Source organism: Carica papaya, chromosome 4, assembly GCF_054855325.1.
Source record: "Carica papaya isolate Zhongbai chromosome 4, ASM5485532v1, whole genome shotgun sequence".
In the NCBI taxonomy this organism is placed as follows: Eukaryota; Viridiplantae; Streptophyta; class Magnoliopsida; order Brassicales; family Caricaceae; genus Carica; species Carica papaya.
Window position 1 is genome coordinate 22,058,909 of NC_142312.1, and position 17,930 is coordinate 22,076,838.

The following is a 17,930-nucleotide window of genomic DNA, read 5'->3' on the forward strand; positions in this document are numbered from 1 at the left end:
GGAAGTTGTATAATAAGAAAATGCTTATTTGCATTGTGAAAGATTATTTTCCACAAACGACATTGAGATTAACAAAGTATGAGAAATGTTTTTTTTAAAAAAAAAAAAATATTAGAGTCCAATAATTTCTCGTTTAGAGTGGATATTACAAGTAGAATTTGGTCAAGATCTTAATTTCTCTCAAAAACTTATTGGAAAAATGATATTTAAACCTCCAATGTTTTTCTAGCAGTTAAGGAGGTTTCAAACTCCAGTGCATAGAATTATATTTTTAGATGCAACACATGGTCAATATGCATACTTACAATCAGGAGAAAAGCTCCTTTCGGTGTTGAAGGGATGTCCTGCTTGTGATAATTAGAATAACATTCTCCAAAACAATTTACCATCGCATACATCAACCAATCCCGCATTCTGAGGTGGTGGTCGATGCCAATATTAACTTGTAATTTTGATAAGATGATGACAAAAGATCACAACTAAAATTGTTGCAAAAATAAATGAGGAAACAGGATCTGATATTGAGCTAGCCCGGTCAGCTGTGGCAAAACTGCTCCTTTCTTCTTTTCGATGCTCACCGGATTATCCACAACCTGCAATTCTTGCATCTTGCACACAGATATCATGAACAAATAGTTTCCTGAAGCCAGTGATTTTGCAGTTGCATGGTCAAATTCCCAATAAATGCTCCTTCCAATAACTGATAGCCACAACTGCATATTGCTCAACGGGGCAAACACAAAAATGCCTTAAGGAAAGTTTTTGTTACCACCTTGTGTTAAGAGTTGCCACCAACAGTTGTTACTTCCTGCCCTTCAATATTTGCTGGAACTGCAAGCGTCTAGCGGCCCTGAGGTCGACAATACTTGGTGGCAGCGGTTTAGTGCATCCATGCAACTCAACTAGATGGAAGAATTCTTGTTTTGTCAAACTTTTCTTCTGAACAAGCTCATCAACCATGGCATCCATAAGTTTTCGGTTTTCCTGCAGGATCTGCTACAGAAAATAAATAGTTTAACACAAGTACGCTGGGAAAAATACTGAAAGGAAGCTAAAAATTTGCAAGTGAAGTTTTTATGACACACAAATACCTCTTTAGCACGCTCATAACAGAAGTTCACTATTCGCAAGGCCTCTGAATCAATTTCCTGAAAATTTAAAATCTAGTTATACTATAGAAGTACAACCATAGCCTCAATGTAATAGAAGTAAAAAAACAAAATAGTTTAAAGATTCCTTGATTTGGTACCTTTCCAAGTATTTCAATCAGAACTAGAGTATTAGCAAGAACCCACTATAAACACCACCTTTTTTTCCAGAAGTCAATTTTTCTTAACCTCTAAAAGAAGCTTTGTAAAAGGAAAAGGAAAAGAATGTTATTCACAAGGCACGAAAGCAACACCAACCAAATAGGAAGAAATTTACAGGAGAGAACCAGACAAACATTGGTCTCTAGTTCTAACAAAAGGAGAGAGAACAATATTACCAACTTCAAAAGGCTCTTCGGATGCAAGACTATCGGGGAGTTTTAAGGACTATGTTACATTAATTGATGGGATCACAAGGTGCAACCTGAACTCAAGAGACTCCCTATGGGCATTGAAAGGACATATTAAGGTGGGAACAAGATGAGAGACGAGAACATTTTTTTACATGATCTAAGTCATCTTCATCACGAGAGTATTTATTAGGATTTGTTTCAACAAGTGAATCATAAGACTTTTGCTTTACAATCAAGGAATGTTGAGGGCACTTCGAAGCAACGTGACCTTTCTTATGTCAATAATGACAATGAATTGCAGAACTATGTGAAGTACTAGGAAGGCCACAAGGATGAGGAATGATAAAATTAAATACTAAAAGATAACAAGTTTAGATGTAGAAATGGACAAAAGACAGACTTTGGCTGAGGTGGCTCTCCCGTGGAAGATGGTACCCCATAAGGAAACTTGAAATACTTCTCTATTTCTAGTGATTTTTGATAGGGTTCTTTTACAGACTTGGGAGAATATAAAGAAATTTTCCTGTTAAATTTTACCCTCATGCTGTTAATGCGTCTACAAACAGTGGCAAGTGTCTTCAGTTCACCCAGACATGAGTTCCTCAAACCAATCTAAATAACCTATTACACTATCAGCTAGTTGTTGCAAGTTCGATAGTTTCTTGCAGGAGCAGCAATAGCAGTATTTAGGAAGCTATTTTCTTCCAAATTTTGTATCATAACCTTCTGTTGTATGGTAGGCGGATCCCCCAAGTGGTAAGTGCTCCAAGTTTCACTAGATAAATTGCCTATAGAACCTACCAACTTCATTTTAGTTAAACTCAAGACACTCTACTTTAGACACATAATACCATGCAAAATAATCCTTTAAAGCATCTAACCAATCCATGAAAATACCAGTAACCAAGGTACCATCTTAAGAGAAAACAGTGATATGGATCCTTCTGGTATTCTATGAGGTCAACATGTCTGTAGATCTGTGGCAAATGGCTAGTATTTCTACTTGAAACTCTAAAATGAATAGGTTGCCTATGGAGAGTTTTGAAGGGAACATTTTCAAATTGAATATTGTCAAAAAGATTTTTATCATACGGTATTTGATTACTACGAAAATTACTCATAATTAACTCAAGAGGGAAAGCAGTATTTCTAGGAGCAGTAGAAGGAAGTATATCCTGTGCAAACTCAATGATTCTAAGGATTATCAGGTTGTCTTACAGAGGTTGGGCGGTTTCATTTGGCCTTTTTCCCAAATGTGTAAGGATTTAAGCTATTTGTAATTCCAACTATTAAGTCTAGAATTGAGGTCAGTAGGAGAGTTTTAAGCGGTATGGGCAGTGGTAACTCTTTGGAGGTAGAATATATACTAGCAATCAACTGATTCAAACCAATAGAGAAAGACCCAGAATAAAATTAGGTTTTTGGTACCTCATGAAGAAATTCCAAAAATTCTATGTCTCCACAACAAATCAATTAGCCTCAAAAACTCCACGCAACTTGACTCCGGTGGATCAGTTGGGCTGGAGTAATATATACTCAGCTTGAGTAATATGGCTTAATGGCTTGACTAGATCAATTTCACTTGCAGGTGTTGGTGCATGCATCTAATATGTGGCCTTTTGATGGTCATCGCAAGCTGAGCTTCCTGACGACAGATTGGTTGTGGCTCTTCTCCCAGCAATGGAGTCCAACAATGCTGAAGGAAAAAAATTTGAGATGGCAGAGAGAAGGCAGAAAAGGTTGTGTTTCAACTATGACAGGCTCTTTGTACTTGCCAATAGTTGCAAATAACTGGTTTGGCCTGAACTGATGGAAGATTCAAAAGAACATTCCAACAGCATGCTTATACTTGTTCTCATCGGTTCTGGTAGTACCCATTTATCTAGTAGATGACGATTTGGTCTCCAAGCTACTAGCATTGGTGGAATATCGGAAGAACATCTGATTAGTGGTAGTAAATGGGAATCATAACTGTTTCTTGGCTTATAAGAACCCATTTCATTTAGATCTTTTTTCTAGCACCTAAGTGGCTTTGAGGCAATTTAAGTTGTCAACTGGGTAACAAATTAGGACCCATCAGTTGGGATTTCAACTCTCTCCGCACGTCTTCCTTGCATCAACTTTTCCCAATTTATTCACAAGTTAATCAAACTCTAAAAGTTGTTGCTTCCCCTAATTAACCATAGTTTTTGTGGAGGCAAAGGCCAATTAGAATTATAATGCCTCGTCATTGCCACTTAGAAAATCTTTGAGCCTCCAATAAAAGTGCCTCTTGCACAATCACGATCATCAAATTTATTAGACACTGCTACTGCAATCTCCAGAAGGAGAAATTCTGAGATAATACAGGAATATGCTTCAAGAAAGTATTATCAAAACCAGCCAATCAACCCGCTCTCCACCTGTGTTATTGGTAAGACACGCAGATGGATCTTGGTGCTTTTGTATCAACTATGAAGCTCTTAACAATAAAACAATCAAAGATAAATTCCCCATTCCAGTTATTGACAAGCTTCTCAAAGAATCATCTGCAAGATGCATTATAATAGGATGATATACAGAGTGGAGGTCAAGTTTGGTAAAGAAACATGTCCATATAACTATGAAATAGATGTAGGTACTAAATTGGAAGAATTTGATGTGAGAAAGACATGCTGAGAGTTGAAATTGCAACTGGGAGGCAGAGAGCATGTCATGTTTTTGTGTCAACTTCAAAGATTTCAACAGTAAAACAATCACAGATAAATTTCTTATTCCAGCTGTTGACGAGCTTCTTGAAGAAATATATAGTATGCTCCCTATGGCAGACAAGAAGTTCTTGTGCATTGAGTGGGATATTCCCCTGTAGAAGCTTCATGGGAACCATTTTAGCAACAACTTCTTGCTATCCTTTTTTTTATGCTTGAGGACAAGCATGTTTTTAAGGCCAAAAGTGATGTTATGAATAGATTGAAGGAAAAAGTAAATAGAAGAAAGACACATGGCAGATTAAAGGGGACTTGAAGATAAGATTATGTTGCACTTCTATGGGTTCCTGTCTTTTTGTGGAAGTAAGGTTGGTTTTCATATGTAATAGATTATGCAGCATATAGATGTGGGAAAAGTAGTTACTTCCAAAAGAAATGGGAGTTCCTTTTTCCAAGGAACCGTTATAGTCTTCCTGCTCATAGGGAAAACAGAACAAGAATAGTAAGAAGTATTTCTAGAACATTTTATTTTTCATTGTTATGAGATACTTGGGCTCTCTCCTAACAAGCCCTTATTCAGCTATTCACCATAGATGAGAAGGGAAGAAATTCCAATAACAATATAAGTTGTTCATTGGATTTATATGCAAGGACCATTATTAACACAGAAGTTGCCTAACCAGAGAATGAGGAAAAATGTGACTAACACACCATTTTCCATTATGATAAGAATCAGTATTCAAAGTCAGTCGTTTCTATTTCTGCTTATTGAATATTGTACTCTACTTTCATGGGTAAAAAATCAGGCAAGAACATATTTAACATCTTTTTTATCTTATATAAGTCCACTCATTGAAACTTAGTTTTGGCAACCATGACTTGAGGAAAATTTAAACATGAAAATAACAAGTAGGAAGGCATCAAGGAAATCTCCATACATTGATTCGATCTGCAACCCAGAAGTTCGACAAACCATAATACTTCTCAGAAAGGCCACCGAGAACAAAGGTTCGTGCGGCTGACCGAGCATTATCTGCTGTTTCAGCCCATATGGTACTCAACTGAAATAATAAGGCACAAGATAGAACTTTAAGAATAAAAAAGAAAATACTGCAGGGTTCTCAAGAGTAAAACAAAAGATAAAAGAAACTTAAGGGCATATAGAAATAATCCAAAGAACCTCCCCCAAAGTTTTTCACAGGAATATATCTAGTTGAATATTATTTCAAAATATATATATCTAGTTGAACATTGCAAATGTGAGCTGAAGGAAGCAATATATTTGCGTACACGTGTCAGAAGTCTCTCACCTGACTTTCACCATACCAAAGTTCATCTGCTGCACGAGGTGCTAGTTGAACAGTGATATGATCTAAGAGAGATTGCCGGCTGCAGACCATTGCAAATATGAGCCAAAGGGAATAGACAGAAAGGTAAAGATATATATATATATATATATGGATTACTTCTGTAGTGAACAATGGACTTGTTAACAGCATGACAGCAAACTAAGCACAAAAGAAAATCTATGGCACCATATTTATACTTCTAACAGTATTTATAAGAACAACACTTGAAAAAACCAGGACAGAGAAAGTGGAAAGCAAAATACCTAAGCATTCCTCCCTTGAATTTAATATGATCCATCTTCATCCGAACATAGCCTAGTTCCCGACCAGCTCTAGGTGCAATAGTTACCTGCTCCAAAGAACTCAAATATGAGAACAATTTACTAAATTTTTCTGTTACGTAGATTAAAAATGATAGTTCCTCATTCACAAAAAAGAAAAAAAAAACAATGGTTCTAAAAGGAAAACTGAGATTCAGAATAAGTGCTTTCTCAGCAAGTTTGACTTTTTTGGTCAATAATACAACATAAGCTATATGGAAAGAACAGACTGCAAATTGACGCTACTTGGCAAAGTAAGTAAATATGGGTACAATTAGTTAAGGAAAATACTAATTGTTCTTCAGATATATTTCCATAATAAAAATATGCCAAAAAAAAAACCACCTTTCATTTTCTTGAGAGAATAACAAAATTAAAAAAAAAATCATTTTGAGAAAACAGTGAAAAAGGGGAAATATTTTTTGAACCTCAGCAGAAATGAAGGTTTGTTTGTACAAATTATTAGCTGCTTAGATATGTATCTGTAGTTCATTAATCATATGCTAACATTTTGATTTTATTATTAATTTATTAGATAGATACCTTCATCTATATACAACGCATTCATGTATGCATTACATACATATAGGTTTCTTCATATAATAATTCGCACTGAATAATACAATAAAAGAAATTATAAAGTACAATCTTATTAAGAGAATTCTTCAAATCTTGAATAATTTTATAATGCATGTCCCTTGCATACAAAAGGTTAACATTTGCCAAATATTTGAAATTTTTGTTGGAGTTTACCAGTTAGTGGAAGACCACAGTTAAAAATTATATGGTAGTTCAGGACCTTGGGGTACTAAGTGCAAACTGCATCTTCTCTTCCAAAAAAAAGTGCAGTCTAAGCTGAATCAGATATGCATAGATGAACCCAAAAAAATAATCATGGATCCACGTATTACATGGGCCTTCTGGTATAAAAGAAGTTGCATATATCAGTAGATAACTTAAAATTATCTAAATTAATTTAATTAAATTCATACATAATACATGACACTGAGCTAGTTATAACTTATAACCAACAAAACAAAAACAAATATGGGCCTTCTCTAATAGGTTTTTTTTATTTAAAAAAAAAACCAACAAAACAGATAAGATGCAGTTATTTCAAAAAAATAACAGGTAAGACGCAGAACAAATATGTGCATACCTCAAGCAAAAATAACATGAAATAAATGAATCTCTTTTTGGGTTTTATACTCAATTTTTCAATACAAATTGCTCCCAATTTCATGAATGTATCACCCATGCATAACCTATTAGAGAGAAAATCTTACAGGATTAATATCTTCCATGCCTATTCTCCCTAAAATTCTATACAATGCCTAAGAAGCTTGTCACCCGTCACCAGCCCAAGCCACCATGCCATAGTAAAATTTACCATTTTACTTCATCTAGGATGTTTTAGTAAATTGTTGCTTTACTCAATACTTAACCTTCTCGAAGTTACTTTCTTCCATCCCATTACTGCATGCAGTTTGTTCAATATATACATAATTGATACTCATGCACACAAAAGACAAATGTCAAAGCCCCCAGTTCTCCGAAATAATAATCCTTTCATTGCTCCACAACAGTCTGGAAAAACATCAAGTCAAGAATTTCAACATGACTCTTTATGATCATTATGCAGCTCTAAGACCAAAGGCCAAGTTGTGCTCTTAACCAAAATGGCATGTCCATAAGAAAGATGCCAAGACCCCATGCCAACACAAAATATGCCAAGATGCACCTAGAGCTTGCAGGACAAGACCTTAAGAGGTAATGCTACATCTTAACAGATCTAATATTGTAATAAGAGCATCATATTTTAGCATAAATTAGAATTCTAAGAATGGCATGGAACGAATCCTGCGTATGTAACTGTGAGACGCAATTTGGACAAAGGAAAAGCAGAAAAACAATAGAGATTAAGGACCCTACAAACTCAATATTTTTGAGATCAGGAAAGTTCACAGCTACAACAGCCATTGCTGCTTCATTGATAGCTACTTGTCTCCATGTATCAGGGCTCCTCTCCTTTCTATCCAGCATTCCTCTCTCTTCTATTTGTGCAGCTTGTAATAAATCATCAGTTGTGATCTGCACAGTGCCAAAAGCGTAAATAACTAAAATTAGGGATCATATTGCTCCCTTTTAAGGCATTCTGGTGAACAACCATAACTGAAACCTATTCTTAATTGTCAAACCTCCTACCAAGGGAGTAATGTAACCCCGCCTCAGATTCCAACTCTTGTATGCTTTATTTGTAAATTATATATGAACATTATATTTCCGAATTCTCTAAATTTTCATAATATTTCTCTTTCATATTAGTCTCCTTCATTCTTTTATAACTCACAAATGCATAAAAAAAGTTCTCTCTTCCCATAGTATGTAATACCTCAGTTCTTCCATCACGCATCATGTTAATTGCAGCAACCTCAACTATATTGGCCAACTCTGCACCAACCATTCCATCAGTCATACTAGCAACAGCCATGTAGTCCACATCCTCAGCCATTGGCTTCCTACGAGCATGGACCTACCACCAGGAAATGAAATTAAATAGTTATATTAAAGACAGTATCAAGATACAGGAATCTACTACAGAAATTTCTCAAAGATTGATGTTGCAATGGCCTAAAATAAACATTAAAAATAGCAGAATCACATATAACAGGAAGACTTACCTGAAGAATTTCCATCCGACCTATGAGGCCTGGTTTAGGGATATAAATTTTTCTATCAAACCGTCCAGGTCTCACGAGTGCAGGATCTAGAATATCTGGTCTATTTGTTGAGGCAATAGTAATCACCTCTCCTCTTCCCTCAAATCCGTCCAAGCACACAAGCAGCTGCACATAATTTCCAACTAAGTCAGGAAAATGAAAGAACTACCAATAGTTAAAACAGCAAGCATTAAATATATTGAACCGACCTGATTCAGAGTAGCATCACGTTCTTGTCCACCAGAACCTTTAATTAACCCCCGCTCCCTTCCAACAGCATCCAGTTCATCTATAAAGACAACAGAGGGGGCCTGTGCAAACATAAAAGTGACAATATGTTGTATTAAACCTAATTAGGAAGCTTCAAAGCAAGACATGTTACATTAGTGACTGATGTTTAATAGCAAGACCAGACATAAAAATCTTCAGATGAAGCTGATCACAGATGGCAGAACTCCATACACATGATTGGGCAGGATGACAGCAAACCAGCTAAAGGCAGCACTTACATTCTCTTTTGCTTCCTGGTAGAGCGCTCGAACACGAGATGCACCAACTCCGACATATATTTCAACAAACTGAGAAGCAGAAATAGAGAAGAAGTTTACACCAGCTTCACCAGCAACAGCTTTTGCCAATAAAGTTTTTCCCACCCCAGGGGGACCACAGAGAAGAATGCCACCTGATTAGAAAAAGAAATCGACCTGATAAGTTGTAGAAAGTACTAAGAAAGTAAATAGCTGTTGTTATAAGGTAGGCTAAATGAACAAAAACAATAAGAGAATCAGGGGATGGCCCTGAGCAGATTGTTAATAAATCTTTGTTCAGGCTCAAATTGTTACTGAGGCAAGCTAAGGCCTCCCGGAAGCCTCGGGTTAGGTTCGAGGTGGGTTTCACAAAACCCGAATTAAATCCGGATGTAATTATATAAAAACCAAATCAGCCCCAGATACGGCTCAAGTTTACCAAATTTATTTTATTTTCGCTCTGACCAAGCTTCCAGTTCACTCTGACCATGATTATGCATTCCTTTTAGTATCAGTGTCTAATAGCATCTTCCGTCCAAACAATAAGGGCCCAACTGGACAGCTCAAATGCCTGCTTCATAAGTGTCTTTTTTAAAAAAAAAAAAGTGTAGTATTATAAACAGAGGTACCAAGGGGGTACCACCCATTTACTGCTTCATAAGTTTCTTACCTGATTTTCCAATCAAAAAAACCTACTTCCCCAATTTGTTAGATTATGATACTCTCATAAGAAACATAAAGGTAAAGAGGATTGAAAGATCTACAGTTTAGGTGATTACGCATGTCACATTACAGACGTAATATTACAGATGTAACACCAGGCAGAATGGAGTTACAATAGTTGCACCTATTGCGCCCCCTCAAACACGTACTTGGTATAATTCCATAGCAGTAAGTTGAAAAACCAAATAACAAAAGAAATATTCACATAAATTAGCTGAGTTTTCACAAATCTGACCTGGAATCCTTACTCCTCTCCTGCGATACATCTCTCCATGAGTGAAAAATTTCACAATCTCCTCAAGTTCAAGTCGTATTTTCCCAAGTCCTGCAACATCTGAGAATTTCACATCCACACCTCTTTCCAAATACTGCGGAAGGCGCTTATTACGCGCCCTTCGAACACGTGCCCCTGACTTCATGAACTGCATAGCCATCTGCAGGTAAGGATTTTGCTCACCTTTTGCTTCTTCGCTTTCCTCATCCTCTCCCTGAATTCCCTCCATCTCCCTCTCCAGCTCCCTCATTTTCTTCCTCTCCTCTGCTTCTGCTTTCTCAATCTTTAACCTGTCATCGTAATCCTTTTTCTGCTTTCTATAGCTAAGGACCACTGTACGATAAAATATCACAAAGAACACTAATCCAAGTGCAGTTGCCACATTTGAATCTTGCGCCAAGCTTGCCCACATGTTTGCCATATTCTGATAGTTTCTCCTTGCATCACGCAAAGATTCCTCGTACTTTTTTTTCCTAATCTCCCTCTTCTTCTTCTTCTCATCCTCTTTCTTCTGCACCCTTATTACCTTCTCAATCATCTCCCTCTCTTCCCTCATCCTCTCCAACTCCTCTTTCCTTTGCTTCTTAAACTCCTCCCTCAAACTCCTCAACTCTGCAGCCCGTTTTGACTCTTTCTTGGGCTTAGTCCAAGACAACATAAACGCGGGCACCCTCCACAAGAACCCCAAATAAGGGGCAGGCACCTCTGGCTTCTTAACAGGAGGTGTATACGTATTAACACACATTGCATCTATTTTCAACTCATCCCACGAATCCCAAAACTTCCTGTTACCCTCAATTGATGGTAACACAGTTCTTAACACTCTAGAATCCTCCAAAACCACCAAAACAGGTTCTGCCCTTTGCCTCAAACTACCAGGTGGTTTTATCACATGCTTAAGCTTTCCTTCAGTCTTTAAACTCAATATTTCAGTATATGGAATACGCTTAGATATAGTAGGAAGGTTATTGGTCCATGTTTTTAGTTGTTCTGGCGTTAATGCTTCTTGGGATCTCTTTTGGGATTTCTTTCTATCTGAAACTTTTGCCGCAGCAAGAGAGGCTTGAGGCAGACTCAGAGAAGTGGAGATTATAGTGAGAGTTACGGGTATGGTAAGCCAACTGAAATTAGTACTCCTGGTTTTGCTGTTATCATCATTATCACTATAATCATCATTCTGTAGGCATGAAATTGAAGAATAGACGTTCCGAAATTGGGATTTGCGTCTATGGGATGGGAATTTGAGGTATAACGAAGAGCTAAAATGTAACTGAGAAGCCATGGAAATTTGAAGATAATTTTTTGTAAGAAGATGAAATTCAATTGAAGCAGAGTGCACGAAAAAAGACTTACATTTTCAAGTGGCAAGTCAGATAATGAGCTAAACGAGTATCATGCTTTGCTGTAATCGACATTGAAATTGGGAGAGAAGCTCGTTACTTGCCAAGCTCGCAGATAAGTGGACCGGAAGGCCTTCGGGTTGGAGCTTGGACTGGGCTACGCAAATCAAAACGGCAACGTTTCCTGAAAATTATAAAAGGTTTTTTCTTTATTGAACTTTTTATAGGCGTTTGTATGCACCAGAAATACTGGCAAATTTTATTTATTTATTTATTTTTATTATAAATGAAACAAAATATATTTACCTAATACATTTAGACATTTATAAAATAAAGCAAATTTGATGTAATCCAAACAGGCTGTTAATTAGCAATCCCATTCAAAGTTGTAAGAAATCAACTCTAAATAAATAGTGTATATTTGACCTAATAAGATTTTTTTTTTTTATCCTCATTTAACATATCATTTCATCTGTAATCCATACACAATCCTATATATGTTATAGTCATAGCATAATAAAAATGTATATGAAACCACAGAATGTATATATAAGAATTCTTTTCTGTACTTCAAATGAATTAGGGTATTAATACTCAAAGTCATGTGTATAAAGTAATATTTTCATTTGTTGAATAGTGTTGGATTTTAAATTTATCATATGAGTTTATAAATCACTGTGCATAAAATACTATCAGATTAATTGAACTCAGTTATAATTAATTTGATACGGTTAAGGGTATATTGAATTTTAAAATATGAGCTCTATTTTATGTGTGAGATAAAATCTATAATTTTTAATTTTATTATAGGTCAAATTAAAAATATAAAAAATTTACAAGTAGAGTTTGCTTATAAATAGACGGTTATGCTCTCTAAATTATACGTATAATTTTTTCTATTTTGATATCTCATCACTATAAATAAAGAGAATGTAAGAACTCAAAATATTACATACTAATTTTGAAGATCTACCGCATGACGAACATATTTCTTTCATTATGAATTCAAGTATGCTTCCGTATTTATTCTCTTTAATTCATTATAAAATTTATTTATAATTTTATTTTTAAATTTAGTTTAATTTAATATTAACAATTGATATCAGAGTTATCTCATATTGAACCGTTGAGATACAGTTTTTTTTTTTTCTTTTCAGATTACATTTAGTTGTGTTTTATTTTAAGATGCCGAATATATATAGTTTGGTGTTGATTTTGTTTCGGTTTTAAATTTTTGGATTAATTTTTTAAATAAAAATTATGAATTAAGAAACAATTTTTTTTTCAGGTTTTTAAGTTTTATGCATTAAAAAAAATAAATTATGGATTTTTATATACTCAGATGCATGTATATATATATATATATATATATATATATGTAACATAAAAAAGGAAGAAAAGAATGCACGCAAAGGGAGGCCGATCAACCTCTCGATCGCGGCGGTGAAGCCGCGCTGTGCGTCGCGCCAGTGAAGCAACCACGACCTTCTAGTCGCGGCGTGCAGAGAAGAAGCGACGGCCAGCCGCCGCATGAAGGAAGAAGAAGAAGAAAGAAAAGAAAAAAGAAGGAAAAAAAAAAAAAAAAAATTTGGGTTTCTTTTCTGATTTAGATTTTGTCAGATGGACTATAGAAATTTTTTTCAAATTGTGACTGCAACCCAAGCAAACAAAAAAAATGAAGAAAGAAAGAGGAGGGGAAAGGAGGCCCGTGTGCGAGTGGGCCCAAATCTCAGATGGGTTCGGGCCTGACCTGGCTAGTTAATGGTCAGCTTTTGACCGGTCAACGTCAAAAGAAAGACTTTGACTAGTCAACAGTCAACGGTCAACATTAACTTTAACCAATCAACAGTTACAAAAAAATATAGAATTTAAGAGTGTATATTTTCAAGATAATTTGACTATTATTTATTGGTACTTTCTTTTTTATACAGAATAAATTCGGTTTAATTTTGAATTTAAATATTAGTTTATATATACATTCTGAAATGAATTGATTTATGCAATATGTCGCCAAAGTGATATATCTAGTATTAAGTTGATTTATTTTAGAATGTAAACAGTTGTATTATGTATTTTATGTTAATGTTAACAGGTCAAAAGAAGGTTAATATTTAATATAATTGTATTCCAATTGGAAGTGATAAATACGTGATAATTATTCAGTATTTTTGCATGTGAACTATAAATTGACCTAAAGAAAGATTTCTTATTTGGTGTATGTTTTTACTGTCAGTATTTAATTACTATTACAACATATCACTTATAAGTTAATACTCTATCCAAAGATAGAGTATTAATGAAGTGTCTGATATCTTGAAATGAGATTTGTCAATATTTAAATTCATTATTATTGTTTATGGTTTAAGGTTTAATGTGAATATTGACTGAATGTTGTATGCTCTCTGTTCAACTTTCTTTTCTACTAGAAGTATCATCACGAATGTTAATTTTATCCCAATGTTGAACGGCACAAACTTCAAAACATAAAAAAATAGTGTTCGGATTGTTCTTGGAGTTATGGATATCGATTGGCCTTTACAGGTCAATTCACTCGCTCCACTTACTCCTAATAGTACCATTGAGGAAAAAATAGAGTTTAAAAGATGTGATCGGTCGAACTGTATGAGTTTGTTGGTAATGCAGTAGTCAATTCTAAAAGTTTTGAGGGGCACATGTCCGATGATATCACTTCAACTAAAGATTTCCTTACATCTATCGATCGATATTTTGTTATAACTGATAAAATCGAAGGTTGTACGCTTTTGGTGAACTTTGTTTCCATGAGATATAAAGAAAAATAGAACATAAGAGAGTACATAATAGAAATGTCTTGCATACATGCTAAGCTCAAGGCACCCATACTGGATTTATCAGAAGAATTACTAGTGTACTTTATTTTTATCTCTCTTCTTCCATACTATAATTATTTCAAGGTGAGTTACAACTGCTAAAAGGAATCCTAGATTCTCAATGAGCTCATTTCACACTCTGTTTAGGAAGATGAAAGGTTAAAGTATTAAAAGACAGAGAGTGTTCATTTAGATACGATCTCAAATGACAAGAATAATAAAAAAAAAGGTAAATATGTTGTGATTCCAGTGCTACAAAAGAAACAGCAAAAAGAACAAAATGGCAATGTATGTTTCTTCTGTAAAGCTCCAGGTTATCAAAATAAGCAATACATCAACTATCATGCGTGGTGCGTAAAAAAATGTTGCTTCTTAACTTTGTTTGTTCTAAAGTTAATTTAACATTTGTATCTAGACGCATGCAGTGGATAGATTCTAATGCCACTACTCACATCAGTGTGTCTATGCAGAGTTGTCTCTATTGCGGCAAGCTAAGTGAAGGTGTTAAATTCATTCATGTCGGCAATGACAAATCAGTGGAGATGGAAACAACAGACACATTTAGATTATTATTAAGAATTAGACATTATTTAGATTTAAAAGAGACTTATGTTATTCCATCATTTAGACAAAATTTGATTTCTATTTCTATATTAGACAAATTTGGTTATTCTTGTTCTTTTAAAAATAGAATATTTAATCTTTATTATAATTCTAATATGGTTGGTACTAGTTCTTTATTAGGTCATGGTAATCTTTATTTGTTTGATATAACTACTTCTTATAATAAATTCTTGCATGTGGGTATAAGAGGTATCAAGTGTAAATTAACTTATGATAATTCTGTCTCATTGTGGTACCAAAGATTAAGTCATATCTCCAAATGGAGAATAGAGAGACTTATATCGAATGAAATTCTTAATCATCTTGATTTTACAAATTTTGACAGATGTATCAGTTGCATCAAGAGAAAACAGATAAACATCAAGAGATTTGGTGCCAACAGCGTTATGGATGTATTGGAGTTGATTCATACATATATTTGTGAATAATTCCCTACAGCTTGGAATGGTCAATAATACTTTATAATGTTCATAGATGATTATTTTAGATATGACTACCTTTATCTTATTTATAATAAATCACAGTCCCTAGATGTGTTCAAAAGTTTTAAAGTAGAAGTTGAGAACCAATTCAAAAAAAGAATTAAGGCTGTTTGATCTTACCATGGTGGTGAATACTATGTTAGATATGATGGATCAGGTAAACAACATCCATGACCATTAGCTAGATTCCTATAAGAATGCGGTATCGTCTCACAGTACACCATGTCCGGTTCGCCTATCATGAATGATATTGCTGAAAGGCGAAATAAAATATTTAAGGATATAGTGAAGAGTATAATTAATCATTCTACCTTTCCTGAATAACTATGAGAAAAAAATTAAAGACCACAATATATTTACTCAACAGAGTTCTAACTAAAGTAACAACAAATACCCCTTATGAATTTTGGATGAGAAAGATGCCTAGTTTGAGATAGTTGCATATTTTGGGATGTTCAGCTGAGGTCAACCTTATAGACCACATGAAAATAAACTGGATTCTAGAACTGTAAGTCATTATTTTGTTGACTACTCTAAAAGATCTTGGGGTTATAAATTTTATGATCGCACTACCAAGAAAATTTTTTATACGGAAAATGCCTAGTTCTTTGAGGATGTTAAGTTTGCAGGAGAAGAAAGAGTTTAAGACCTTGTCTTTGAAGATGAATATATTGATATTCCCTCAATTGCTCTTAATAATGATTAGGATTAGGTTCTTGTACATTGTATTGTTCAAGAAGCAAATCCATATCAAGAAAATATCGCAATACCTCTAGTTCATACTCAAGAAACTATTCCAGAAAAACAAATTTCACATCCTCAAGAACCAATGTCATTAAGAAGATCCACTAAAGAGATGAGAAATGCAATTTAAGATGATTATATTGTATTTCTTCAAGAACATGAGGATGTCATTGGAATGATGAAAGATGATTTAATAAATTTCCGTCAAGTCATGCAAAGTTCTAACTCTCATAAGTGGATTGATGTCATAAATGAAGAGATTAAGTCCATGAAGGACAATGACATTTGTGATCTTGTCTCATTGCCTGAAGGTGCAAAACATATTGGTTGCAAATGGATTTTTAAGACCAAGAGGGATTCAAAAGGCGATGTGAAAAGGTACAAGGTACGTCTTGTCACCAAAGGCTTTACACAGAAAGAAGACATCCATTATAAATAGACATTATCTCCGCTTTCATCGAAAAAAAATTTTAGGACTATAATGACTTTAGTGGTATATTTGATCTTGAGTTGCATTATATAGATGTTAAAACAATGTTTTTTAATAGTGACATTGACGAAACGATTTATATGGTGCAACCAAAAAACCTCATATCAAGCAATGCGAAACAAATAGTTTAGAAACTAAAGAAATTCATCGATGGACTTAAACAAGCTTCCCGTTAATGGTATTATAAATTCTATCAGATTATCATCTCGTTTGATTTTGAAACGAATATAGTGGAAGATTGTGTATACCACAAGTCCAGTGGGAGTAAGTATATTTTTTTATTTTATATGTCGATGACATACTGCTTGCCAGCAGTGATGCATGCTTATTGCATGAAATCAAGAGATTTACTGTATGGGCTTATATGTGTAAATCATTGTACATAAAAGACTATGAAATTAATTGAGCATAGTTAGAAGTGATCTGATACGGTTAATGGTATATTGAGTCTTAATGCATCAAATTAAAGTATAGACTTTACTTTATGTGTAGAGACGAAATCTGTAATTCTTAATTTTGTAATGGGTCAAATTAGGAATATAAAAAATTTATAGCCAAGATTTGTCTATAAATAAGCGGTTATAGTCTCCAAATTACACGTAATTTTTTTTTTATTGTGATATTCCATCACTAGAAATAGAGAGAGTGTAAGAACTCGAAATGTTACGTGCTAATTTAAAAGATCTACTGCAGGACGAGCAGATTTCTTCCATTATAGATTCAGGTACGCTTTTGTGTTTATTCTCTATGATTCAGTATGATATTTATTTATAGTTTTATTTTCAAATCTAATTTAATTTAATACTAACAAAAATAAGCTCAAAATTTAAGAAATAATTTGTAATTTATCCAAAAATTTGTTAATACTATAACATTAGCACTTAGAGTAAAATTAGATAGACTCTAATTACATTAACCTCATTATAGCTCTTTTTCATGTCATATGTGGTATAAAAGATAATATTAATTTTTGGACTAAAAAAAATCATTATTCATTAAAGGAACGTCAAACATTATTACATAAATTACATTTCAAGCAAACTAAATTTAGTTAAATAAATATTTTTTAGAATCAAAACAACATATAACAGAAATAATGTAAGAACATCCGAAACTAATATAAACGAAATCGGAAGCAACAGATTCATACATGAAAACAAAAAAAAAAAAAAAAACTTAATAATTAAATTTGAAAAATAATATTAATCAATTTCTATAATAGAAACAATAATACGTAAATAAAATATTATATATTAGAAGTGATAAAAAAAATTAAATTAAAACAACATAACCTAATTTT

The 17,930-nt window shown here is 34.0% G+C and overlaps 1 protein-coding gene across 2 annotated transcripts; it reads right to left on the reverse strand.

Annotated features, from left to right (window-relative positions):
* Positions 1-323: 323 nt before the first annotated feature.
* EMB2083 (AAA-type ATPase family protein) lies at positions 324-11,562 on the reverse strand. Of its 2 annotated transcripts, none has more exons than XM_088218145.1 (11): positions 10,063-11,562; positions 9,087-9,259; positions 8,787-8,888; positions 8,539-8,703; positions 8,250-8,390; positions 7,790-7,948; positions 5,801-5,886; positions 5,499-5,577; positions 5,127-5,249; positions 1,092-1,148; positions 324-996 (listed from the first exon to the last, which is right to left on the reverse strand). In XM_088218145.1, exons 1-11 carry the CDS (start codon positions 11,381-11,383, stop codon positions 802-804), a joined length of 2,601 nt encoding a protein of 866 aa, XP_088074271.1. In that variant the 5' UTR covers positions 11,384-11,562; the 3' UTR covers positions 324-801. The 2 variants fall into 2 exon arrangements, with proteins under 2 accessions (XP_088074271.1, XP_088074272.1); XM_088218146.1 differs by having other exon boundaries at positions 324-993; positions 10,063-11,561.
* Positions 11,563-17,930: the final 6,368 nt, after the last annotated feature.